The 27,064-nt window shown below is 40.9% G+C and overlaps 2 protein-coding genes across 2 annotated transcripts in view; both read left to right on the forward strand.

The window, feature by feature from the left end:
* Positions 1–14,078, forward strand: part of LOC144464340 (protein unc-13 homolog B-like) — a 182,616-nt gene extending 168,538 nt beyond the window's left edge. Inside the window, exons 12-13 of the mRNA XM_078171067.1 lie at positions 13,767–13,816; positions 13,970–14,078. Coding sequence (XP_078027193.1) covers positions 13,767–13,816; positions 13,970–14,078 — 159 coding nt within the window. The remainder of the gene's footprint in view (positions 1–13,766; positions 13,817–13,969) is intronic.
* Positions 14,079–22,410: 8,332 nt separating this feature from the next.
* LOC117252770 (protein unc-13 homolog B-like) overlaps positions 22,411–27,064 on the forward strand; it is a 125,112-nt gene continuing 120,458 nt past the window's right edge. Inside the window, exon 1 of the mRNA XM_078170490.1 lies at positions 22,411–22,607. Within this exon, the coding sequence (XP_078026616.1) occupies positions 22,536–22,607 (72 nt within the window). The 5' untranslated portion in view covers positions 22,411–22,535. The remainder of the gene's footprint in view (positions 22,608–27,064) is intronic.

Consider the following 27,064-nt stretch of genomic DNA (forward strand, 5'->3'; position numbering starts at 1 on the left):
ACGTTTAACCATACAGTTTGCAGTTCATAAAATGCTCATGAAAAATTTTGGAAGAGCCATGTGCATTGTTCTGCACACAAATGAACCGTTTAGTCCCTTCTGTGTGCCAGCTTGTTGCAAAATTAACTAAAATTAAACTGTACTAAAATTCAGCTATGTGTTCTTACTTCTGGAGGCCCAGAATTGATAAAAGAATGAAGCTGAGTCCGTTATGCTTCACTAAAGCCATTGAAATTGGTGTCACATTTGGTTTGCTCCCTCTGCTGCCCATGTAACAAAATCGTTAACCTCGCAGTTAGGAGATGATACTAAACCTTTGTTCAATAAACAATGCGACTCTGGTTTATCAGCCCCAGACTGCTTGTAAGACCGAGGCTTTGAAGATAAAGGGCAAATCAAATACAAAATTGCAGCTAATCATAATGGTCGACATTTATTCTAGACCAAAGAAATTAAACGGTAGGTGTATACCAATGCAGCTCAATCCTCAAATGGGAAATTGGCTCACAGCCGGGCAACTTTCTCTTCTATTCTACACATGTCCTGGGCTGAGTCTAACAGACAGGGAGGAAGAGGGCCAGCGCTCTTGGAAGCCAAAGCTGCGGCTTGTTCCAAACTTTGCTCCTCATTTAATTTTTAATATTGCCCTAAATTTACTGCCACATGCTTGAAATCATAAACTATGAATGCACTTGGAAGTCACAGAAAGGTAACAGCACTTCTTGAGAGGAGACACATTTGTTATATACAAGTCTGACAAAGGGCTGATTCACACCACTTTCATGTCATATTGGATTTTGTGTTAAATATGAGGTGCTGATAGAGAAAAATACCACCTTGAGGGTTTGTGGGAAATTTTGTCAAGGTGCGTTTTTGCAAACTTGTGGACACAAAGCAGTGATTCAACCAAATTTGATGTCTCTCCCCCCTCTGGATCTTTCAGGAAAGCACAACAACATTATTTTATTCTATATTCCCTCATGAAAAATGTGAGTAATTGACCTTAACCGCTGTTATTGTCAATCTGGCCTTTCCAACAAGTTGAAAAATACAATTTCTAAGTTGTAGAAACAAGTTGACACTCCATTCTTCCATTTTCCCGCTGTGATGTGAATGCATGCTGCAGCATTATTCACCAGAGAGGACGAGGTAAATCTCCAAAGTAATCCTTGTCATTCGCTGGCACTGAAGCAGACACTCAGAAAATCTCCCCTTTTGGCTTGAGTATGAGTTTCTCCTTTGGGTCGTGTCCAATGTGAAATGACTGAGAAAGAAAGCACGGGAGCATTGCCAACAAGCAGACATAAATAATACGAATAATGTAAAGAAGAAGAAGGAGCAGGAGGTGCAGAGAGAGCCATGAACGAAATGATCCAAAGGAGCTGCAGTGTCTTTTGTAATGTCATGCAAATTGTAGGTTTTGATAATAAGAGCTTTGAGCATGAATGGGTTGCACAAAGAAACAGAACAAGCATCATATTTATAGAGGGCTTGGAGTCTTGACATGGTTAAGAGACCCTTGCACCTGCCCCAGAGCTTCCTCCCATCCTCCCTGCAGCTCACTAATCAGTAGGGCTGGATGGGGATGATGGGGCTTCCTAACCTGCCATCAGCCAGCTGCTCTCTGACAGACTCCCAGGAAGAAAGAAGAAAAAAAACACAACCAGTGTGAAGCAGTGGTCGTAATGCTGCCAGGAAGCAAAGCATCATCATATTGTTTTGCCACAAGAAAAAGTTGAAGAAACGTCACCCTTAGAGAGATCCATGCTGACAGTTTGGCAGGTGTTTCAAATCTCAGGTATTTCAATATAACAAAATACGCATTATTTAAGTTTAGGGAAAAATACATCAATGAACCTCTGCTTTAAAGTTTAACACTCAAACGTCCGCTACCATCAGGACTGTGTGGGCGTTATTTGGTCAGATTTGATTTGTTCTGTCTGGTTTGTATGATGGATGGCTCTAACTACTACAGTACCCATGAGCCTCAGCTGCTGTTGCCATGCAGAAGAAACTAGATAGGCACAAGAAGCCAGTTATAGCACATTCTGAATGCTTTGTCATTGCAGTTGGAAACAGCATATAGCTGCCAAATTCTTCCAAAGTCGACCCTGGATCTCAAAGTGCACTGATTTAAGTGGATAAATGAGTATGTCATTTTTATCTTCTGCAATTAGAGGTGCATGTTACACAATATTGAGCTCAGTAAATAAGTATTGCTTACAGAAAATCTCCTTGAGAGTCATAGTTGAGTTCTTTATGTGTTTTATTTCTACAAGCTTGTACCTTTGACTTTTTATCAAAGAACCAGATTTTCTTGCACAGTTGCTCATCTGCTGAACAAACCCAACCGCCAGAAAAACTGTTGACATTGTACATTTCTGCAAACCTCAAATAAGTTATATTTGCACGGGTATGTTGAAATTTTATGTTTGAACATAACTGTGTAGGATTTAGTGGCATCTAGCAGTGAGGATTGCAGATTGCAACCAGCTGAAACTTCTCTCATGTGCTAAACATGAACTCCAGCTCAGGATTCCGTCAGCGTTTATGTTTTGGAGCTTTTTACTTGGAGCTGAATTATTAATTAGGTCTCTTCCTCTCCAAAACAAACAGACCCAGTAATTAAAAATGGTAAAAACACTGAATAAAGCAGGTTAAAAAAAAAAATTGTTTCCTTGAAGCTGTTTGGCTTGGCACAGACGGTTCACTAACCCAGAACCTGCTCATGTGTGTTCGCCTTTTTTTCTCTGATAGCTTGATGCATGCTCACATTATTTCTGAGCCAGACATTCAGGAGAGTTTAACCAGGAGTTGAATTATCCAAATAGGTCATCTCTTCTCCAAAAACTAACGGCCCAGGTGATTTAAACCAGTGACATCACTGAATAAAGCAGTTTCACAGTAGAAATCAGTGTTTTTCTGGCGGTTTGGCTTGTTGCAGACATGCCGCTAGCCCAGCACATGCTAATGTGCACTCACCCTTTTTCTCTGATCTTAAGATCCAGACGTTAAGTAGGTTTTTTTCAGGGAGCAGAATTATCTGAGGAGGTCTCTTTCCTCTCAAAGGCAAACTGACCTGTTGATTTAAACCAGTCAAACACTCAATAAAGCAGGTTCAGGTTTAAAACATCAGTGTTTTTCCAACACTGGTCTCTGTGAAGGGGTTGCTAACCACAATAACTGACGCAGAAACGGGTATGGCCCCTTCTAGATCCAGTTCTTGGATTGTCTATTCTGGGCCACTGTAGGAACATGGAGGTGCAACATAGTGATCTCTGTCGATGCGGTCCATTTTTAGATGTCTATACACTCAAGAAGACATATTTATCACATGATATTACATTTTTGCCATGTATCCCTCAAAATCCCACACACTGGACTTTTAACCTTTGATGTGGATAGATTTAGGCACAAAAACTAGTTGGTTATGATTAGGAAAAGACGCTTAAAATACTTGGGTTTGGGGGCACAGTTCCCGCTTGAAAGGCAGCATTGTTTCGGTAAAAACAAGAGCTTTTTGTGGCACTATTACTGCTGGAAAAACTGTAACCAGTCGCTACAAAACACCCACATTTGGTGCCTAAAAAGCTCTGGAAACATACCAATGACTCACTAAACAACAACCAGTTGGTTGCTTGTTGGTTTCGAACAGTGATCTGCAAATTAGCAGGCACTCGCCTAGTTTACTTGCCATCTATCGTTATCTTCACCTCCAGATGATAACGTCAGCTCGGATACTAAGGAATGTCTTTTTAAAAACATTGATATGATGAGTATGAAACAAACATGCACATGTAACATATTCAGGGTTTGCAGAAATGTACAATGCCAACATTTTATTTTGGAGACTGGGTTGTTTGTACTGATGTTTCAACCAAGACAGTTTCATGTCAATCCAAGTCTTGAAAGTGTGCCAACTTTCTGTCGCCTGAAACTTTCTATGTTGTAAATTAGCTAGACTTATACACCCTGAACCAAAAGCACCCAAGAGAACTCCTCCAACTTCTCAACTCAGTTGTCAGCTACTCAATCTTATCTGTTTGGTGCAGTAAAATATCTGACATCATCTTTTTCCAACCAACCCCACTCACATCAGAACAGTGTGGAGGCATCAAGTGACAGAAAAAACTAGTTACTTCTATCCTGCATATATAGTGTGCTCATGCAGCTTTGTAAGCAGATTAGGAAAACAAGTTTTCAGGGCCTTTAATTTATTCATACATTCAGAATCATAAGTGACAACCTTGTGTGTGCTTGTCTGCAGCTCCAGTGCTTTAGTGTAAAAGTTTCTACAGTGCAGTAACTTATGTAAGCGGAGTTGGAGCATATCTGCCTTAATGTGGTGGCTGGTCTACCCTCAGGGTGGGATTGATTTAAGTTTGACTGCATTACATATTTTATCCTACTTCACAATTCACCATCCCTCCTTCACCAGCTTTTCTAACACTTAGTATCTGAAGTACAGCTTCCAAAGTATCCTTAAATATCCTTAAATAAAATTGAGAATTATCTTTTTCATTATTTCCTTTAATAAATGTACGTTGGCAGAAGGGGATAAAGAATGACTAAGAATTCCTGCTCTGGTCGGAGAGACTTTACTTTCTTTTGGGTTTATCCAAGCTTGGCTCCAGTAAATCTTTTACAGCCAATAATATATAATTTTAGAGGTCTAGTCCAAACGATCTAGCTTTAAATATTAGATAATAAGTCAGGAAGTCCTTCCAAAATGTTGGCTGTGGTCAAACATATATCCACTTAGTCCAAAGAACTTGCCAAGCTGCAGACCACTGTTTGAGACCAGTTGCTTAGTGAATCATCATTGAATTTTCAGCAGCTTTGTAGACACCAAACATAGGTGTTTCAACCTGGAATAGTGTCACAAAAAGGGGTAGATTTTCATTGAGACATTGCTGCATTTCCTGCCATGATAGTGTCACAAAAAGGGATAGGTTTTTACCGAGATGTTGCTGCATTTTCAGCAAGGAAAGTGCCACTAAAATGCTGCATTTCCAGATGTGATAGTGTTAACAAGAGCTGGTATATGTTTCATATCAATGTCTCTAAGGTGATGTAATGTATCGGCTGACTTTGTTATCGGGAGGAGAAGAGGATGGTGGATATGATACCTAGACGAAACACTTGCCAAGCTGCAGACCACTGTTTGAGATCAGTTGTTTAGTGAGTCTTGTTTGTTTTTCAGTGGCTTTATAGCCACCAAATGTGGGTGTTTTTTAGCAACCAGTTGCTGTGTTTACACTCGAGATAGTGTCCTGAAAAGTGGTTGTTTTGTACCGAGACAGTTTGGCGTTTCCTGCTATGATAGTGCCATGAAAAGCAGTTTGTTTTTCCAAATGTGATAATGTCACCAAGAGTGGGTATTTTAAGCCAAAACACAATCTTTTCAAAACCATAACCAAGTAGTTTTTGTGCCTTAACCTATCCACATGTTAACCACAGTGTTGTTGAATCGTATCCGCTACACAATAATGTAGAACTGTAATATATCCATGTTTTTTTAGACACGAACAATGCCAACATTTATTCTGGTGATTGGGTTGGTAAAATAGGTATTAACAGCCTTGTCTTATAACACACCAGAACACATGCATCTGATAATAAAAATCACATGTAAATTTATGGCATGTAGTTTAGACCCAAGAATCCAAGATATGTATAAAAGTAGGTGTCAGTGTCTTGGTTATCAACTTTACAAGCAGTCAATACTAAAAACCACAGGGTTCAGAGTTACAGCTCCTCTGTGACCATAGAAAGATCACATAAAACAGAAGAACCTCGAAAATGAATTCAAACACAGTATGAGCTGAGAAAAGAAGAAGATAACATTTTTACAAGGAAGGACATGAAATTTAATTTGGAGTGGAGAGGGTGATGTGAGGCATGTCTCACCCTGGACTTACCTTATTTTACCAAATTCCCAGGTGTCTAAAATCTGTTTGTAAGTGTAGCTAACTTTGGGGTTTTGCAGTGAACTGTATTCCTCTCATTACTCCTCTTGAATGATTACTTGATTAGTAAATCAACAGAAAAATAATTGCCAGCTACTTTTATGATTGAGTAAGTGTTTCAATTCATCTAAAAATGACAAACATTTTCTCGTTCCAGCTTCTCATTTGAAAGGATTTCCTTCTTGACTTTATCTCATACGATAGTTGTTTGAATATCTTTAGGTTTCAGACTGTTGGTCTGACAGAAGACACGTTACCTTGGGCTGTTATAAACTGTGATGGGCATATAACTCTATTATCTGATAGAAATGGTTATTTGATTAATCAAGAATCAGCAGTGTGTAAAGTACTGAAAATCTACTCAAGTTAGAGTATATTTACTCCCATAAAAATGAGTCAAGTAAGATTGAAAATTTTATTGGTTTCATAACATCTTGCCAAAGGACTGCAGTTGAAAATTAGCCGGCTGGATAACACTGGCACGTTTACAGAAATGTTGATCCAGCGTGATTTGACATTTGCTTTTGCCCCAGTCACATTAAATGGTTTTAAACTCCTTCTGTGTGGTTTGCATGTTCTCCGCGTGTCAGCGTGGGTTTTCTGCAGGTACTTGAGCTTCCTCCCACAGTCCAAAGACATGCACTTCAAGTCATGTGACTCCAAATTGGCAGTACATGTGAATGTGAGCATGATTGTTTGTCTGTCTCTACATGTCAGCCCTGGGATAGTCTGGCACCCTGTCCAGGGTGTACCCTGCCTCTTGCCCACGTCAGCTGGGATAGACTCAAGCTACTCTGTGAACCCTAACATTATAAGTGGATAAAGAAAATTAATGAAAGTGAAAAACACCTGGTTTAAGAGAGTGTCAGACTGATCAATAAGTCCATCACAGATTGCAATTAAGCATTTTGGTGTCGAATGCTTCCTCTGTGAATTCTGACCTGACCAAATGTTGATGGATTTGGTCCATCTGCATCTTGTGTGTGTGAGTGTGTGTGTGTGTGTGTGTGTGTGTGTGTGTGTGTGTGATAAAAGATAGAAAATTCAGAGGTAATATTTGAGACTCTGTGTGTTGACAATCTATTGTAATCTTTAAAAATTGGATGATGTCCGGTTGTAGTGATTGAAAGAGATTAGGAAAGGGCACTTACCTCATCTTTTGCTGTAACAACATGGGCCATCTGTGTCCAACAATCTTTACAAATTTTAGATGAATGGCAAAAGAATAATTTCATTCTTACATATGACGAAAGTCCTGATAGCTAAATTGCCTTCCGATGAACTGAACCATGCGTCACTGTGACACACTCTCCATTTCCTGTTTAACCTCAAGATGCTTGCCGTGCTCACTATGCGGATATTTCTTTCATTCAGCATTGATATAACAGATAATAGAACCATCTAGAGTTCAGTGAATAAATTGAAGTTATATACATTCAGGAAATAGATCTTACATAGCAATAGCATAGCAATTTTTTTGCTCAGCAGAGGGGCTAGTTCTGACACGGGCGGTGTGTTCTGAAAGGCTGATTTAACCTGAATATTATATGTCCACTTTATTGTGAGGACATGATGATGAATGCAGCCACCAGAGTAGTGGCATTCAAAATGTTGATTTTATATTGACTAACACAAACTGCAAGCTCGCCAGATTAGTATGGATAACATCATCTGTCATCATATGTTCATATGATCATATTATACATAAATAATGTCACTTCCGCTCTCTGGGCATGGAGAGGAAATGTGTTCGGGAACAGCACTAACTTACTTACTTTTGCATTCTTTATCCCAGTGTTCTCAAACTTACACAGTATTTTATCTAATTTTATCCTTTTGAAGTTGACTGAGCAAGATACTGTTTCTTCAATGATGGTGGAGAAATTTATCTTCATTAGTTAGGGAATATAATTCCTCAAATGTCTTCTCTTCCAAAGTACTGAATTGACAAGGATGTTGTGGTGTTTTTTGTGTTTACAAGTCTTTTATCTTTGTCTTCCCATTTTAGTCATGGACCACTGACACTGAGTGGTCAGGCTGAAAAAGCTTCCAACAGGCTAATTTAATGAACTATGATACCGTGAGCACTTTGATTGTAACTCCCACTGACAATGTGGGAAACTAGATGAGGACAGGCTGCTCTCTTGAGAATATGTTCTCCAGGAATCGCTTCAATGGACAACACGGAGCAGGTGTTGCCCCTAAAGGAGGCACAAAGGCAAAAGTCCACTCACCCAAAAAGAGGGCTCCAAACCCCAGGGTAGCACTGGTCATTCGGGGCAAAATACATCGTCTCTTGCAAGGCTCTGCAGACCACCATGTCCCAGATTCCCACCTCTATTATACAGGCATTGAGGAGGAGGAGGAGGGGGAAACACAGGAGGGCAGAAAGGAGCACAGAAGCAGATATTCAAAGGTCGGCCCCAGGCCTGAGACTTACCCTCCAAAAGTGTCAAACGGTAAAGGTCATGGAGTAGCACCAGCGCCGCCATGTGTAGGAGAGGTAGAGTTGAACAGAGAGGGATGTATAAGAATACCCTGCACTTTGCAGCATAAAAGCTGCAGATCCCCAGCAAATATGAAACGAATCTCCTTTGTGGGTGATATTCGGCCAACACCTGAGCAGATGCAACCGCCCCCACACTATACTCCAATAGGCCCAGACATGAATGGTACCAAATTTGCAGGAGCAACCGGAAGGGAATTTCCTTCACCCCGTATTCGGCCAAAGAGACCCTTTTCTGCTGGTGACTGTGTGGACTACAACTTTAACAGAGCTCTGCCAGGTACGCTGTTGGAAGAGGATGAGGATAAAGAGGAGGAGTCGAGTGCCATAATTGAGCACATTCTTAAAGAGCTGAGGGGGATCAACAAGATCCAGGAGGAAATCTCCGACCTCAGGGATTACCTGACCTCCGTTCGAGGGTCAGTTGAGGAAGTATCATCCTGTGTCGATGCCGTATTGTTGGAGATTGAGGGCATTCGTTCTAGCAACAAAGCTGGTTCAGGGGAACACGCCGGTACCTGGTCGGGGGCAGGGTCCAAAGATGGACCATCCTCTCGCAGAAGACCTGCTAGTGCTTATGGCAGTTTAGGGAGCGCAATACCAAAGTCTGAATCAAATCTTTTCCCCCAAGTCTGCAATGAGCGCCATAGCATCCATGGAGAATTACTGCTAGCAAGGGCAGAGGAGTCTACTGTCTCCCCAATTGCTGAATCAGTGGATAATCAGGAACTAGAGGAAGGAGAGGATAACTCTGACCATAGCTCGGATATCCCAGTAGGTGCGATAGCAAGAAAGCTCAGCTTTGGCTACTTTGAAAGGCAGGATGGCCAAGACTGTCCAAGCACCAGCTCCTTGTCTTCTGGTCATAGTGAGTCAGATCTAGAGAGACCATCATCTAGTCATGGAAGGAAGCAGCAAAGAACTGTTGATGGGGAGGAACATTGGACAAACACGGGACCACCACACAGTGCCTCTGCAGAATCTGCGTGGCATCAGGAAACTGCTTACCACAGGGACAGGAGTCCGGAAGAGCATGAAAGTGAGACCCCTCTTTGCTGTGAAGGAGCTGGTAGCTGGGATCACTACAGAGGGGCAGGGGGATATGGTACATCAGGGCAGTGCTCCACGGGAAGTTCTGAACATCTCTCTATTCGTTCTGGGAAACATTACAACTCACCTGCCAGCACTTCTAGCAGGGAGGAGTGGCAGTCACGGAGGAGAAGGCCTCAAACTCAGTCTGGCATTAATGTTCCAACAGATACTGACCTTGAGAAGCCCGCTGCAGGATACGAGTATGCTGCTGATTTTTCATACCCTCAAAGCTCTGGTTACCATTCAGTTGATGGGCATGATGGAGAAGCAGAGGAATTTGACTATGGGCAATCAAATGACCTGAGCTACACCACAGAGTGTCATGTCGATAGTTATCAGGAAAATTTTTTAGCCTATGAAGAGTCTTCAGCAGTGACATGGACTGAGGCTTCCTTATGTACAACTGTAGATGATGTGGACAGGCTGTACATCCAACAGACTGAAGCCACCAACCAAAGCTTAGAAAACAGACTCCCTCGCTCTGTCAGTGCAGATGTCCAAGCTGGTGGTTTCAATGTCAAGCGCATAGGCCGAGCTGTACTTGATTTTAGCTCAGCTTTGCGGGGAGCATTACGCAAAATTGAAGTACCTGGACCCCAGGAAGCAGACTTTGAAATATCAATGCCTTCTGACTTGTCTACAGCTGAGTTGCCTTCAAAACCTCTATCCTATGAGGCACAATCAGAACAAACATGTGACGAAACCCTGAAAGGTGATGTGGTTGATAGAAGTAGTGCTGTTGGGGAGTTGAGCAAAAACAGTACTTTAGAGAAATCAGATGTTTTCTCTGTGGAGCCTATGCTTGAAGAAGCCAACAACAGCCTTACATTGGAGTCTACAGACACTTGCCAACACCCTCCTTGTTCGGAAAAGATCCTCTCATGCCCAGAAGAACTTTTAGTTTGCCCTGACCCAATTTCCAGTAGCACTTCAATACTGCCTCCACCTTATGGCCTTACAGAACGACCTGCAGAGGGTCCTGCAGATGGTCCTGCAGATGTCAAACTTAAAGCTCAGCTTTCTCAATGCACCACTGCAGAATCCCTCTCAGTCTCCCTTTCGGCTGATGAACCTCTAGCACTGCAGGGAGAAACTGAGTTGCCACAGCAACCCACCGCAGACACTGTGGCCCCAGAAGAGAAAGCAGGGGAAGTTGCAGCAGAGCCATCCTTGGAGATAAGCCAGCTGGATGAACGTAGGCTAAAGTGCCTGAGGACCTTCCAACAGATTCTGCGAGAGAAGAGAGAGACCAGGCGCAACCTCGCCAGTATGACTATGTCCACATGCTCTCAGGATGACTTCGAACCAGGTAGTCATCACTGGATTTGAAGTTGGGATCATCCTTTGTTTCATCACCTGCATTTTGTCTTTATTTTATTTCAGTCAGCTATAAGTTTCAACTCACATATGTGTATTTTTTGTTATTAAACCTTTATTTAACCACGTGAGTCCCACTGGGATTGGAAGATTTGTTTTTAAGGAAGCCCTGGCTAAGATAGCAATTTAGTGTGTCACACGCAAACATTTAAAACACATAAACATAAGCCTCTTTTTCTCACTTCACAAAAAACCCCACTAACACCTGCTTAAATCTTTTGTATAGAGTGGTGCAGGAATGAGTCCTAAAAGCCTGGAAATGAGTCAGCATGTTAGCACTCCTGGTGCCCTTGTCTCAAAGTCAAAGGTTTGTTTTTTTTAATGGGTTTTTAGTTAGATGCTTGAAATAAAGTCTGTGGTAAACACAAGCTCAAGAGACTTTCACGTAGACATAAAACACGTCAGTAAATACCCCACTCGTAAATTTTGAAGCTTTTAGGTGTTCTAAAAAAGGCAGTTGCTACTGAGTGGCTAAATGAGCCTCTTAATGAGAGCGTCATCACAACAAACACGGCTTTACAGCCTTGTGGTGGTGGTGATGTTAAGTCATGCAACCGTAGTGTAGTTCGGCGATAACCTAAGGTTAATTTTTTACTCTTGACAAATGCATTTATGCCTCAAAAATCATAATAGCAGTGTTCAGTTGTGAGGATTATTTTACTGAACAAAGTATGTATCAGCAGCTAATTTTCTGCAGTAATCAAAAATCCAATTGAAAAATCCCATTGGCTTTTTGACGGGGCAACCAGGACAATGCTAACTACCACATCTGCCTACAAAAAAAACATCATCCCTGCAGTAATCACATATTTATTAGCACAGCTTCTATCAGCTTAGATTGATAGTGATGGAAATACAACATCCAGATGGGCACGCAAATTTTAGCCCTTTTGCCGCCGCGATACAATGACAGGTCGCCACAAAATACCATCCAAACAGTATTTTTCATGCTGCTTTTTGTAACCGTTAACTAACTAATAAACCACAAAAGGCATAGTAGTCTGCTACAGAGGGATGTACACCCCTGTGGTCTACTGGCAACGGGAAAGCAGTCTGTCTCCTATTTTTAAGTGGTTTTCCCGCCTTACAAAAACCCGCTCACATGCGCTAATTCGGTGGGAAAGGGGAATACAGTAATGACTCGCAATACTGTGTGTCAAACAACATACTCAGAAACATAAAAAAACATCTCAGAAAAAACACACAGTATCAGTTCACACAATCATGTGCCTCAGAAGTCAGATAGAAGAAAGAGAATATTTAACAATAGGTAGACTTACAGTAGATCTTTCTTTCTCTTTTTTGGGAAGTATTTCCACTCTTCATGTTTTAAGCAGAGCATTGGTATTTTAATTTATGTGAGTGACTCATTGGTTTTCATGTTTTTATTTTGATATTTATAGATTTGACTTAACTTTAAGTCATCATTAAAGTATTGGCTTGTTTGCTCAGAGACGTTCCTTTTCCACCTCACTTCTTCATATCAAAGCCTCACCAAAACTCTTTGATCCGTCACTCTTTGGTCTGTGTCTACACTGATGAAAGGGTAACTGTCACTATCCTCTTTGTGAATGTTCACCCAGTGGTTATGAATAAGCTCCTGTACTGAAAGGTCCCCTCGGTATTTACTGCACCAAACGGTCTCTGCTGATAGTATAATTTTCCACCCCCTTGAGAGTAATGTATCGTCTGCCACTCACGAGTCCCTTACTCCTCTCCGAGGCTCCGGCAGTGGCCATTTGCTGAATTAGAAAACATCAATTATCTCCTTGGAAAGCGACTCTGACATTAAGGATGAAGGAGAAGGGAAATATTAAGAGTCATTTTTATAATAAATTATACATGTTAATGAAACATTTATGACCTCAGACCCCCTTATATCTGAAAACTCAGTGGTGCAGCTACTTTTAACATAATCCAAGCATTTATAACAAAATGAATAATAAAGGGTGTGTCTTGTTATTTCACGAGGCAAGCTATTCCATGACTGTTTTTCTTTTCTGTTCTTATGCTGTTTTACAGATGGAAGTCAAGACGCAGAACAGGTTACTTCTTTTGTGGTTTCTCTCCCGTTAGCTTCATTAACATCCTAAAAGAAGTTGTTCTGTCTGTACAATTTACTTGATATGCTTTGGACATCTTCTCATGTCAGTGCGTCTTTTTTTAATTTTCCTTTTTATTGTGTTTGTATTGCTTTCTGTCAGTTTCTGGAAAACACTCACTTAATCCTGAAAATACAGTTTCATTTCAAAGCTAATGAAATAGCTTTTGGTTTTATGAGATGTCAGCCTCAATGCATCTGTGCCCTATTAAGAATATTTGTTGTTCCCGATATAAATATAAAAAATGCCAAACACGAATAGGTCAGTATTTATTAGGACACAGTATTGATGAGAAGTATTGATATTGAGTCTGTCAGGCTGCCATGTTTTGTTTGTTACTGTCACTGTGGTATTTCTTTACTAGCTGTCAGACAAAACAACACGCTGTTAGAAAACAAAAGTCAATATTTGGTGTGCGTTCACTGAGAGCATGTGGGGTTTGGTACGTGTTTACAAGGTGAAGATTTATGATGCTCATATACGTATGGGGGCAGTGTGATGGATTGAAATGTCCTCTTTGGCATGCAATACTGAAACTCAACCAACCCAGTTCATTCCCTTCATTCCTTCTCTCCTGTTTTTTTTCTTCTGACTTTCTTCTTTCTCTTCTTGTTTCTTCTCTTGTGCTTGTGCATGCTCCGTAGTCATGAAATCATGAAACCAATAAACGCTGTAAGCCTTCACATGGCTAAATCTGTGACCTTTGACATTCTATTTCAGAGTCGAGATCAAGATGGTGACCCCAGCAAGCACCCATGGGCCAAGCCAGGGTCAGTACATGCTTTTTGGTGTGTGTGAGTGGCAGATAGAGAGAATGAGAGAATATGACTAACTGATGCGGGGTTTGCACCTTTGTTTTCTTTATTTAAATACTGATCAGTGCATTTTGGTTTGTTTGTTTGTGTGTGTTTGTGTGTGTACAGGGGAAACACACCGTTTGGCATTGACAGCATGCCAGACCTCCGCAAGAGGAGACCAATTCCCCTTGTTAGTGAACTGGTGAGTGCACATCACTCAATATTTGACTCCTGACATGAATTTTGACCTTCACAGAGCCTTGACTTTTTTACACCTTAAAGGAACAGTTCATCCCAAAATCAAAACTACAGATTTTCCCTCTTAGTCCCTTGTAGTGCCATTTATCCATCTAGATTGTTTTGGTGTGAGTTGCAGAGTGTTGGAGATACCGTCTGTACAGATGTCTGCCTTCTCTTCAATATAATGGAACTAGATGGCACTCGGCTTGTGGTGCTCAAAGCAACAAAAAAGAGTACATTTGAAAAACTCAACAGCAATGTCTCTTACCAGAAATCATGACCCAGTTACTCAAGGTAATCCACAGACCTTGTTGTGAGCAGTTTAATGTAGGAACTACTTTCTTTTTACCAAACTACTCCCGCCAACTGCATCACCACGCAGAAGGAAGTGTGCATCTACTGCTAGCTCACCTAGCACCACTGAGCTAGCTAACATTATAGCTCAGAAGAGGAGGATGCCATTAATGTTTTCATCTCTCACTGTCACAAGCACGAAACCCTTGCCGATGAATAGATGCACACTTCCTTCTGCACTGTGATACAACAAGGTCTGTCTCAGGGTGCTTTCAGACCGAGAATGCAGCATTTACAAGAGGACCAGATCAAATGCCTTGCACAAGAAAGCTGCTCTTGATTGGTCAGAATTTCCATGTGGGAAAAACCCAGGAAGTAAAGCAAATGTTGAAGAAGAGTACACTTGCAAGATAAATGTGACACTTTCTAATGTCACAATGGAGGGACAACTACGCAGGTTGATTTTAGCGCTGCTCATCGTGGACTATATTGCTGTCATTGTTCATTTTAGTCAAACCATAGAGTTTGAAAACTGGCATTTAAGACAGTCCTGTGTATGTTGTAACTAACCCTGAAAATCAGAGAACCACGTTAGATAATTTCATTCATTTGGTGTTTTATATTGACATTTCGTCAGTTGGTAAACATGACTAACTAGCTGTGGGTGGAGATGCTCTTCAGACTCTGCTGCTGCTGAGAAATAACAGGTTTGTCATGCTGCACCTGTCAGGTCCCCAATGCCAACACTGCCTAACATCCCACCAGCTCAGTATATAATATATTTACAGTCAGGTTACCTGGTAATTTGTTAATGAAAAAAGCAACAACAAAGTGAAACAATTCACAACTAGGAGCAACTTTACTCACAAAACTTGAACCTGATCAAAACCTCATCGTACTGTTACAGACAAAAATCAAACTAAAATCTACTTAAAGCTACTTTTGAGGTTGTTCATGTTGTGAGTGGATGTCTAAAACATGGCTCCTGAATAATAGATTAAAACTAATGGGCCCCCGGTGTGTTTAATCTTTCATCTGTCTATCCTGGATTTCATTTTTTATTTTGTTTCATGCACCAACTATAAAAATGTTGCTTTCTGTACCGCTGGATTGTCTATTTGTACCCTGTTAGTTTTTGTTTCCCTTTGAAAGTGCCGTGCACCACACACTCAGTCACCTTTGGTTATCGATTTCAGCTTTAATTGCCTGTTAACATTTGCTTCAGCATTGAAAGTAGCTGAGAAAAGTCATGTTAGCAGGCTGGCTGAGTAACACGAGAGTTTGACATGTTACAATCAGCTAATTTGATCCTTCAGGAGTGATTACTTGCAGGCTACATGCAGGATAAATGTACAAAGGAGAGATTCGGCACCCGCTGTGTAATAATTTGTTTGCAAGCACTGAATAGCTGGATTCAAGGTGAATGCTGCTGATCCTCTCAGAGGGGGACCTGTTTGTTTGTCTCTAACCTTTTCTTTCTTCTTGTTCTCTTTCCTTGCACATGTTGCCCCCTCCATTCGTCGGCCCTCAGGCTATGGTGAGTACGAGAGAAGCCAGATTTCAGCTGCTGAGTTTTACCATTTGTTTGATGGACCTTGTTGCAAACTCTCTAATGGTCCTGATTCTTGCAAAGCACTTGCACTGCTCTGTGTGAAGGCTCCTTATGTGTGTTTGTATGAGTGTGCACACATACTGTATGCACCCTCATACAAATAGCACACATTGTTCATTTCATAACCTTCTGACAAACACAAGAAAATCAATTCCTTCTTGTTCAGCTTTCCCTCAGTCGATTGATGCTCAGAGAGGCTTTTTCACTGTTTGGTGTTTTTAGCTACAAGTCTTAATTAACAGGTTCGTCTTGCTGTGATTCAGCAAGTCAGCAGCTCCTCCTTTTAAAATAAGACACCTGCCTCTGTAAACACACAAATGTTGATGAATGTTACGGTAATTTGTGTCTTTCTCCCTTTAGTCTCACATTTACTTTGAAGTACTTAAGGGAAGCTGAGACGCACATCCACTGGCCGCGGTCTGTCATCTGAGTGGTTAGAACTGTGAATATTCAGTCACTGAGATCTAAGAAAACTTGACTCATCTGATTAAAGAAACTTGTCTCCTTTGATTTGAAGTGGGTCCGCCAGAGTGAAGGTCACTCTCTCAACAGCAGAAGTCTGAGCAGAAAAGCACCCGTGAGGTTTGAGAAGATATAAAGTGTCAGGGACAGTCTAGTTCAACTTTGTTAAGTTCAGTATTTCAGCTTAAACAAATCATGAAGAGACAGAAAAACAGTCAGGAGAAGAATCAGCACAAAATTATAAAGATGAGACTAAGAACATTTGGCGATAAAACTAACAACCCAACAAAATAGGACAAAATGCCATAAGATCTCACCACAAAGCAACAAAACCTACAAAGTCCTATCCAAAGTCCTCACATGAAAAGACAGAAAAAATGTGCAGAGGAGTGTAAAGCATCACTTAACCATAGAATATATAAAAATAATGGACGTATCCACGGTGACATCACCCACAAGTATATAGACTCCCAATTTGAAGCTTTGAGTTCGGCATTTGGTTGTTGCCATCTTGTTTTTTGGAGCATTGACTAGTGTTGTCATGATATTGGAATTTGGATCTTAGATATAATACCCTGAAAATTACTGATATATGATACTATGTTCATTGCCACAGAGAATAAATGACATTTCAGTCATGAACAGTGTTGTCAAAGAAAACTTTATTTCAATTTGCAGTATTATATTTGGCGGTGTGGCTCTGCTCTGGGGCCTCTCTGCCTTTTCATGAGCCTTCATGGAGAGCCTCTTCCACGCACCTATGTGGAAAGCCTTTGGGCAGAGAGAGCACACCTCCCTGCCCTTCCACATGTAAACTAGGAAAGCCTGAGGCAACGAGAGCAGCAGCAAAGACCCCCGGGAACAGAACAGAGCAGCATCAATGACAAACAGAAATGACGTTGATAAGTCAGACACAGCATGAAAAGGAGGAGCTGGGGTGGAGGCGGGTTGCAAAGCAGCTTGCAGAGGAAGCAGCAACAGTAGGCAGGCCAGAGCAGTTTAAATAGGGCGCCCTGAATGAGATTCGCCGATTGGTTGCATAGAAAGGAATCATGTGGCCTATCAGCTGACTCCAGTTGATTGGGCTGTTTGAGATCAGCTGATGTAGCTGGGATATGACCTCAGCTTGACATCATGTCCTGCCTGAACTAACACTATGCTCAATTTTGGTTATACAATTTAGTTTTTTGTATTTAAAGATAAATATAACAGGGCTGTAACATGACAATGAGCTTTATTTTCCTGGTTAGTAGCAGATAATAGCAAAATGACTAAAGTAAACATTAACAGTGATTAAAACTTTATGTTAATGACAACAGTATTATTTCTGCAGTAGTGCACATCAGGGTTCCCAAGGTCATGGAAAACCTGGAAAAGTCATGGAATTTCATAATCCAGACATGGAAAAGTCATGGAATCAGTAAAAATCACTGAAAGTTTGTAAAAGTAATTTTCGGAATGAAATTTCGTTGTGTGTAATGAAAGTAATCATTAGAGTAATCTTCTGTGGGTATCCTTCAACATAATGTCACAAAAATAACCAACTATCAGAGACAAGAAAAGTTTGCTGTTTGATTTTCAGCTGATAATTAACATTTGGAGAAAAGAATACCATACATTACTTTTTGTCTTATACGGTCGTCAAATTTTATAATGGGTTCTTGAAAAGTCTTGGAAAAGTTTTGAAATGTTGTCGATGCCTGTGTGGGAACCCTGGCACGTGTTCAAAAGCCTCTGAGATTGCCACACATTCAAAAAGCAATAAAGTGCAAGTAAAACAAAACAACACCAAGCTCCAAAAGTCTGTATGCGACTGGCACAGATGAGACGAGTGACGAGAAGACCAATCTGTGCGTGACAGGGGGCGGGGCTGTGCGGGTTTTGCATCTGTGTGTGTGTGTCGATTAGCTGTTGAAGAAAAGAGACAGTGAGAAAGTAGTATTAAAACTATTGATACTATGGAAGATGAATATTGAAACTGTTTAAACATCATAATTGATATATATCAGTAAAGCGAGCGGCTGGAGCTGTGGAGGAGCGAGGGGTGGAGCTGACTGAGAGCCCCAAGACACTGTCTACAGACGGCTCGTCACTCAAAGGTGGCCACACAGTTAATTATGCGTAACCTTAAACCTTAATAACATTTAAACAGATGAGTTAAGTAAATATTCACCCTCTGTACAGTTGTCATGAATGCTGAAATTAGCTACCTAAATCAAAACTGTTTTTCGTTCCAGGCTGTAAACATGTTTATATCTGCTGTAAAGTTGGGCATTTCAACATGGGGGTCTATGGAGACTGGCTTGATTTTGGAGCCAGCCTCAAGTGGCCATTCAAGGAACTGCACTTTTTGGCACTTCTGCTTCATTTTTCAGAGGTTATTTGGACTAAACATATATTGTTTTGATTAAAGCCAGCAGTTTTTATGTTCCCTGAGTGTTCCTTTTCCAACATGTTACAATCACACACACCAGGGTGGTCAGCACTTTTGTGGCCAGCGTGTGAATTTAGAACAGTGATTACATTTCCTCCTGCTCCTGCAAATGTGAGTTTTAGACTTTCTTCTCACCTCAAATGATTTAAGCTGTTCTAACACGGCACTCAGTCCATGCTGCATGACCACATACACCACTGTTTTGTTGTCCAACATCAAAGCTGGACAGCTTCAGAAAAGCAGCATATTTTCAGACCCCTGCTGTTCAGCTGCTGCACCTTGACTTTTTCTCTTGCAAGGTGATGGCACGTCTTCTTCTGTGGTCTTGTGCAGTAGCTGTCAGAATGGATGGGGAAAAGCTCACTGTCGAGGTATTAGATATCTGGAGCTCTAAACGCCTCAACATTGTTAAGATAATATTTAAAAAGGCATTCCTGCTGATCCATAGCCGGAGAGATGAAGCACATCACTAAGCAGTAAGATCTGTGGTATGTTTGATAATCTGTGTAGTCCTGTTAACATGCTGCACACCACAGCACTCACCAGAACTGCTGCATATTTGCTATCTCCACATCAACGACACCTCATTCTGTTATCCTTGATAAGTTATGTGTGGCTTGATGTCCTCCTTGTAATGTAAAATAAATTAAACCAAACCAAATACACCCACCATCAACTCCCTGCATGTCACTTAAATACAGTTTCTTAAAGAGAGATATATAAGGAGCTGATGAATCACAGAGTGCTGTGGCAAATAAATGGCAGTAATCAGTTTAACTTAATGATAACTGACAGCATGCGTTGGTGAGATGCTGTGAGCGGCGCCTCTTTGGGTTAAAAAAAGAGCCGCGCTTCTATTTGAAGGACATTTCTAAGGTGTATCGCAGCTTTAAAGTGCTGCTGTAGGATGAAAAATACATCCAACTTCAGTATTTTGTTTATGCTGGAGATGATGAAAGGCTGTCCAGATCCTGTCCAAAACATCCCGCTACAGCACACTGGCATCCCACTCCACATCCACAGAACCACACATATTATGCAAAACACTGAGGGGCACAAGATATTTTAGGAGTTTGTTGAAGGAAAACTGTAATAAAGGCTTTACTGTTTTTTCTTAAAAGAACAGTTTGACATTTAGGTAAACACGCTTTCTATCGGAGAGCTAGATGAGTGGACTCATTCCACTTTGTCCATTACATTTAAGGCCACTTAGCAGGCAAGAAGTATAGCTCCAAAAAGTTACTGGTTCCTGCCAAGAAACAGTCCATCACATATCAGTGGTTGGGTACTGAACTTGGTACTTTTAAGGGTACTGACTAAATTGTGACAGTACAAAGCAGGCTGAAAACTGAAGCCAACAGGGAAGTGCCAAAAAGAGTTCTTTAAATGGCCACTTGAGGCTGGCTCCAGAAATGAGTCAGTCCTCATTATGACTTTACCATTTACTTACAGACGATAAGTTACGTGAAATACGCCATAATAACGTTGCAGACATGTATACAATTAGCTAACATCACTGAGATTACTTTAATACTTCTCTCTAAAGTTTACCTGGAATTTTAATTTAATTTTATATATTAATCCCCGAGGGGAAATTCAATTTTTTCACTCTGTTGTCAATTACACACAGGTCCGAACACACACATGCACAAACAGGACCAATACATGCACAAAGTAGAGAGATGTCAGAGTGGGGCGGCCCATGACAGGCGCTCCGAGCAGTTGGGGGGTTCGGTGCCTTGCTCAAGGGCACCTTGGCAGTGCCTGGAAGGTGAACTGGCACCTCTTCAGCTACCAGTCCATGCTCCATAGTTTGGTCTGGACGGGGACTCGAACAGGCGACCCTCCGGTTCCCGACCCAAGTCCCTATGGACTGAGCTACTGCCGCCCCAAAAGAAGCTAACCTTGTTAGCGGCGATTTAGCACGGCAAAGCCGGATGCATCACTCAGCCAGGTTGCTGGTGTAGGTTGGTGTGCGTAGTGTCCTCTGGCTCCCTCTGTCAGATCCACCCCTCGCTCCTCCAGAGCTCCACCCTCTCGAACAAATATTCCATGTCTGGTTGCAAAACTCCAAGATGGCGACGGCCAAAATGCCAAACTCAAGGCTTCAAAATGGCAGTCCACAAACCAGTGGGTGACGTCATGGTGGCTACGTCCATTATTTTTACAGTCCATGATCCTCACCGACCCCCATGTTGAAATGTGTAATTTTACAGTAGAAATAATAAACGTTTACAGCCTGGTAAGAAAAAATATTTATAGTCTCCGTAGCTACTTTCCCACTTCATGACAGCCGTACAAAATATGACTTTTCACATAACTCACCCGTTTACATTTTATTATGGCTTAAAGTTCCGCATAATTAAGTGCAGGCTGCTTTGAGTAACGGGCTGTCTGCAGACAATGTCCTCAGGTCCTCAGTCAGACTCAGCTCCACCCCCTCATCCAAACACAGTCACTTCTGTCTCCAAAAAACAAGATGGTGACAGACAAAATGCCCAACTCAAGGCTTCACAAACCAAAGAGTGATGTCATGTTAGCTACATCCATTATTTGTACAGTCTATGGTCAGTACTACTGAGTACTGATTACTGTTGAATCCATCTTTGCCAAATCTCTATACCTTAGAGCACATCTGGGTTAGACTACTGGTTTTAGGCAAGAGGCAGGAGTGCCATGAAGTGCCCCAAGGCATGAAACCAGCCACAGAGCTCAGAGGCCGGCAGTGGAGCTGATCTGCTGGGATCAACTTCAGACAGGAGGTGGACGTGCCCTGAAGTCAAGAAGCCAGCCATGGAGCTCTGTGGCTACTTCAAATGATAGTTTTTGGTGTCTGGTCTATTTTTCTTTTCTTTTTGTCTTCTGTCACCCCTGAAGCTTGTTCATAAATTATTCTCTGATATTACAGAGGTGTAAAGTCACAAAAATTGGTTACCTTTGGTTACCACTACCCAATCCCAGGTATCAGTTTGACAGTGAGTGGTACCCAACCCTACATATAAATGCCTGTAAAATAGCTAATTAGAGGTTTTAAAGTCTGTATGGATTTGTGATCTTTAGAGGTGCTGATAGGCAGATTTTGTTATCTTTAAATACAAACCAGACTCGCTGTTTCCCCCTGTGTTCAGTCTTTGTGCTGAGCTGTTAGCTGCAGCTTCATATTAACAATAAATAATGAACTAAATAAGTGTATTTTCCAAAATGACGAACTATTCTGTGAAAGCAAAACTTCTCTCAACTGAGCTTTAGTTTCTCTTAATTCAATATATGAAGTATTTAGGATACTATAAAGTCAGCTGAAGTATCCAGATCTGTGGCGTTGCCCAAAAAAGCTTGAGTGAAACTTGAGTAAAACACATTCAGTGAAGACAGATACACAGATATAGTAATACCATACAAACATGAGTGGGTGTAAAGGAGAGATGTGTGACATGTTTCCAAAAATGTGTGTTCAGAGACAGAAGAACAAATATGTGCATTGTTCTTGCAAGATTCCACGACCTTCTAAGTTGAAAGAGCCTGACATCACACAGAGAAACTGAAAGTTTTATTTGTCTTTTTCTTTTCTCTCTTTTACCTTGTTTGTTTTTGTTTTTTCTCCGCGGCTGTTTATCACTGACGCCTCATCTCTTTTCTCTTGTTTCCAGTCTATGATACAGTCCAGGAAAGCTGGACTCGCCCACACATTGGCCACACGGACCTCCCTGAAAGATGAGGAGCTTGTGAGTGGCCAAATTCACATTTCTCTCTCTCTCTCACACACACACGCACACATATTTATACAGTATATATATGCTGAAGCTATGATTGTATAGTTATCTGCAGGGGAGATTGCTGTCATCGTGATGCCTGCTAATGGGGATCCACACAAACCTTAACTTACATTTACCGACAAACTTCCTCATACTTTTCTCGCCAGCTGTTTTCCTGCCGTCATTTTGCTGTAGCAGTATTGTTAATCTGTTTGTTGGCGATCCAATATACTGTAGGCTCTGAATTTTGTTGAGTCAACTTGAGGCAGGTTCAGGTTTTTAATGGAGCTAGGAGCAGCAAGGCCTGCCTGACTGGATGAGGTTTCATGTTTGTTTATTATTGTTTGTTTTGTGCCTTTCCTACTGTACCGTACTGTGTCAATTCATGGTGGTGATTACATTATATCAGGTGAAACATGAATTATTCAGGTGGTAAAGTACCGTAGGTCACTGAATGCAGCACCAGTGGAGAATAAAGCAACCACCAGATTTAAAAGACTGTAATTTATACAGTTTAATTACACTAAAAGGGAATGCTGTGAATAATAAAATATAAAAAGCAACTTATTTTAAGTGTACAGCTCACCAAAGTCCCTTATTTTTAGTTAACAGATTAAATGTACTTTAATTCAAATGTGCAACAGTGGCTCTATGGGGGATTTTCAGAGGGAATTTTAAGCATTGCTAGCTTTACATATTATCACATGCACAGGTTGAGTTGATGACCTGAAAAACAAAAATGTACCTGCACAGCTTAAATAACAAATACTTAGAATTCTAGGTTTTCTTTGATTTTACAGCCTTTGTAGTTGTTGCTTTGACTGTGTAGGCTGTAGTCTGTGGAGTAAGCTACTACTGAAGGTTCCTTATATTTGGTTCACCTTGTTTACATACAGGTAAGCACAGATATTACAAACAGTAAATGTCAATAACTGGTATGAAAGGTTGTATGGGTCCATCTTTGTTCTTTTCCAGAGGCTTTAAATGGAAACGCTTACATAGCCGTTAGCAAAAAGCAGTGATTGTTAGAACAGTGAGCGCCAATAATAACAAAAAAAACTGAAAAGGTTAGTTCAGATTTTTTGAAGTGGGTTTATACGAGGTGTAATATTTTCATCACCTTACCTTGCCATCAGACAGCACTTTCTCACGGGGAAGCCGTTAAATCGCTCTCTTCAAAGCTGCCAGACTCCATTGACAAACACAATAATTTTACCTCACAGAACACAGGAGTTGCGGGTCTGTTACTGCATCGACTGGTTAGTTTTGTTTGCGTTATTGTGTGACTTTTGGATCCGAATTAATGTGACATTCACAGCACTACAATTCTTAGCTTTCATGCTAGTTATAGCAAATTTAGCAGCATATCCTCAGACGACGGTTTGGATGATATGCTACAAATTAGCACTCCATGAATGACATTACATCCTTAACGTAAAGTTAAGTAATAAATATAAAGATACAGTGGCTAGCTTTAGAAAAAGAAACATAAAAGGACGTACCTTAAATGACTGTGTCATGAACACCAGTCTCCTGGGGAAAGTCCTGTGTTTTGTGAAACATCCACCACCCCAACCTGCCTCCTACCTGAGCATGTCCTTCTTTACTCCTGTCAGCGCATTGGTTACACAATCACAGCCTTCCTGAGTGTGTGGGTTAAACGCAAATTGCTGTTGCATGATTACGTGAGATATGTACAAATTTTGGCACATTACTTGTCAAAAGGAAACATACGAACAGTGCATGAGAACAGCCTTGAGTTAAAAGATTGGTAACATACAAACCCCAAAGAAGACTTGGCTCAGTCACAAAGAGGCACATTATGAGGATGACAGGGTTTATACATAGCAGTGTCATCATGTAGAAACCTACTTAGGAAAACAGCATTTTGATACAAAAACATACGTATTTCAAACTAAATTTGAACTTTTGGATTTGAATACATAAAAAACACAACTGGGAAGCTGCGGAATGATTTAAACCTTAACAAATACCCCTCAAAATGAATGGACCTGCCCTTTAAAGTGGGAAACTGTCCTGGGGCCTCAAACCCTCAGAGGCCCTGAAGGCCCCAGATTCATTATGATTTGATTGATTAATAAAACTTAAATGGTATTAAAGCAACTCCTGCATTTGTAACTAATCTTCATACACTGTCTTGCAGAGGGGGTTCTGTGTCAAAATCAAGTTTTAATACCTTTTAATATTTGTGTTGATAGTTTGCATGTTTACATTGGAAAGGTTAATGTGGTTCTGGTATTTATTATAAGATATCTGTATTTGCTCTCGCTGGCATATTCAGTCTGATGTTGACTCAGATGGTGACACACATCAAATTTAGCAGCGATGATGACTTCATAATGCAGAATATATTCGTAGTTTTTGTAGTTAGTTATTTTATTTACTTATTAGTGTATAATACTGCTTTAGTTGAATTTATGATCTGTGGATACATTTCTGCTTATTTGTTTTTAACTGTGTCTTGAAAGGTGTCATTAAGTGCTTTGAAAGGCGGCAATAGAATAAATTGCATAATTATTATTGTTACGAGTGTATTTCAGAGCGTTTAAATTAAGCTCCTTACTTACTTACTTACACAAACATACCTACACTGGCCACTTTATGAGGTACACCTTGCTAGTACCAGGTTGGAATCTCCCGTTCCACCACATCCCAAAGGTGCTCTATTGGACTGAGATCTTGTGACTGTGGAGGCCATTGGAGTACAGTGAACTCATTGTCATGTTCAAGAAACCAGTTTGAGATTATTTGAGCTTTGTGACATGGTGCGTTATCCTGCTGGAAGTAGCCATTAGAAGATGGGTACACTGTGGTCATAAAGGGATGGACACGGTCAGCAACAATACTCAGGTAGGCTGTGGTGTTTAAACCAGGCTCAGTTGGTACTAAGAAAATCTCCCCCACACCATTACACCACCAGCAGCAGCAGCCTGAACCGTTGATACAAGGCAGGATGGATCCATGACGCCAAATTCTGATTCAACAACCATGTCACGTTCAAAGTCACTTAAATCACCTTTCTTCTCCATTCTGATGCTCAGTTTGAACTTCAGCAGGTTGTCTTGACCACGTCTACATGCCTAAATGCATTGAGTTGCTGCCACATGATTGGCTGATTAGCTATATGCGTTAATGAGCAGTTGAACAGGTGTACCTAATAAAGTGGCTGGTGAGTGTATGTGCCTTGTAAGTTACTGACCTTACCAGATGTACAGAAGGTTGTTGCTCATACAGAGTACAGGAAAATGTTAAGTGTGTATACTGTATGCTCAATGTTAGCTGTTCTATAATTAGATCCCACTGACAGATGGAAGAAGCATATGTAGAGAAATGTGTGACTTTTTTTCCTGGCTCATGAATACAGACACTGAGCAGATATACTCAAGTTGACAACCTGTGAAAAACATGGAAAATGTGAGCAAATATGATGCCAGACTTAGCCATCCACTCATCATCTATATGTTTTTAGTCATAACACTGGCAATAGCAACAGGACAGTATGTAGCCATAGTGGTGTGATCTATAAAGGATGCAACAGGATGCTTTACAGGGACAAGGAAGTAAATGAGAGGAAATATTATCAGGTAAAAGCACAGAACCAAAAAGTCAAAAAGCACAAGAATCGTAGCAACATAGGTCGGATCAATAAAACTCAAAGCAGTTAGAACAAGATTGAGTGAACACAGAGGCAGAGATGACAGCAGTGAAACTGACAACAGAAGGAAAGTTTTCTCATGCAAATCTCCCCTATGTTCATTACCACAGATTTGCAATTATTACCATGATGAAGAAAATACTAATAATCCTGATAATAATGACTCACCCCCCCCCCCCATACAAGTTCTTTTTTTACCAAATCTAGCTGGGCTTCTAGTCAAGGTGTCCTCTCATTCTGTGGAGATGTGTTCACCTCCTCCCACATTCTTCCTACGCTGGGCAACAGCAGAGTTTACTTTATCAATAAAGAAGCCAAGCATTATTAAAACTCAAATTGGCACTGTCGTACATAACCACATTTTTATATTATTTTTTACAGAAGCCGCCGAAATTACCCTTTTGTTAATTTTACCAACACATATTCCTTTCCCTACTCCATTGCGTTGTAGTGCTTCTAATAGCCTTACAACATGTGAACAAAATCCACCAATCAGAGCTGAGGAGTCTCAAACACAGCTGTCAATCATGTCAATCACTGCTCATGAACTTTGCCCAAACGGTCAAACTAGGCAACGCTGATCAAATGTGAATCAGGATTCTATTACTGCACTGTCTCAAATGATTTTAGAAACATATTTTAGTGTACTGTTTAGCTGTAAAATGAGAAGGTTGATTGTGTTGGTGGATTGGGCTTTGTACTTCAGTCAACTGTATCCAAAATGGCGGCTGGGTCACAAACTTTCTCATTT

The sequence above is a fragment of the Epinephelus lanceolatus genome, chromosome 9, assembly GCF_041903045.1.
Source record: "Epinephelus lanceolatus isolate andai-2023 chromosome 9, ASM4190304v1, whole genome shotgun sequence".
NCBI lineage: Eukaryota > Metazoa > Chordata > Actinopteri > Perciformes > Serranidae > Epinephelus > Epinephelus lanceolatus.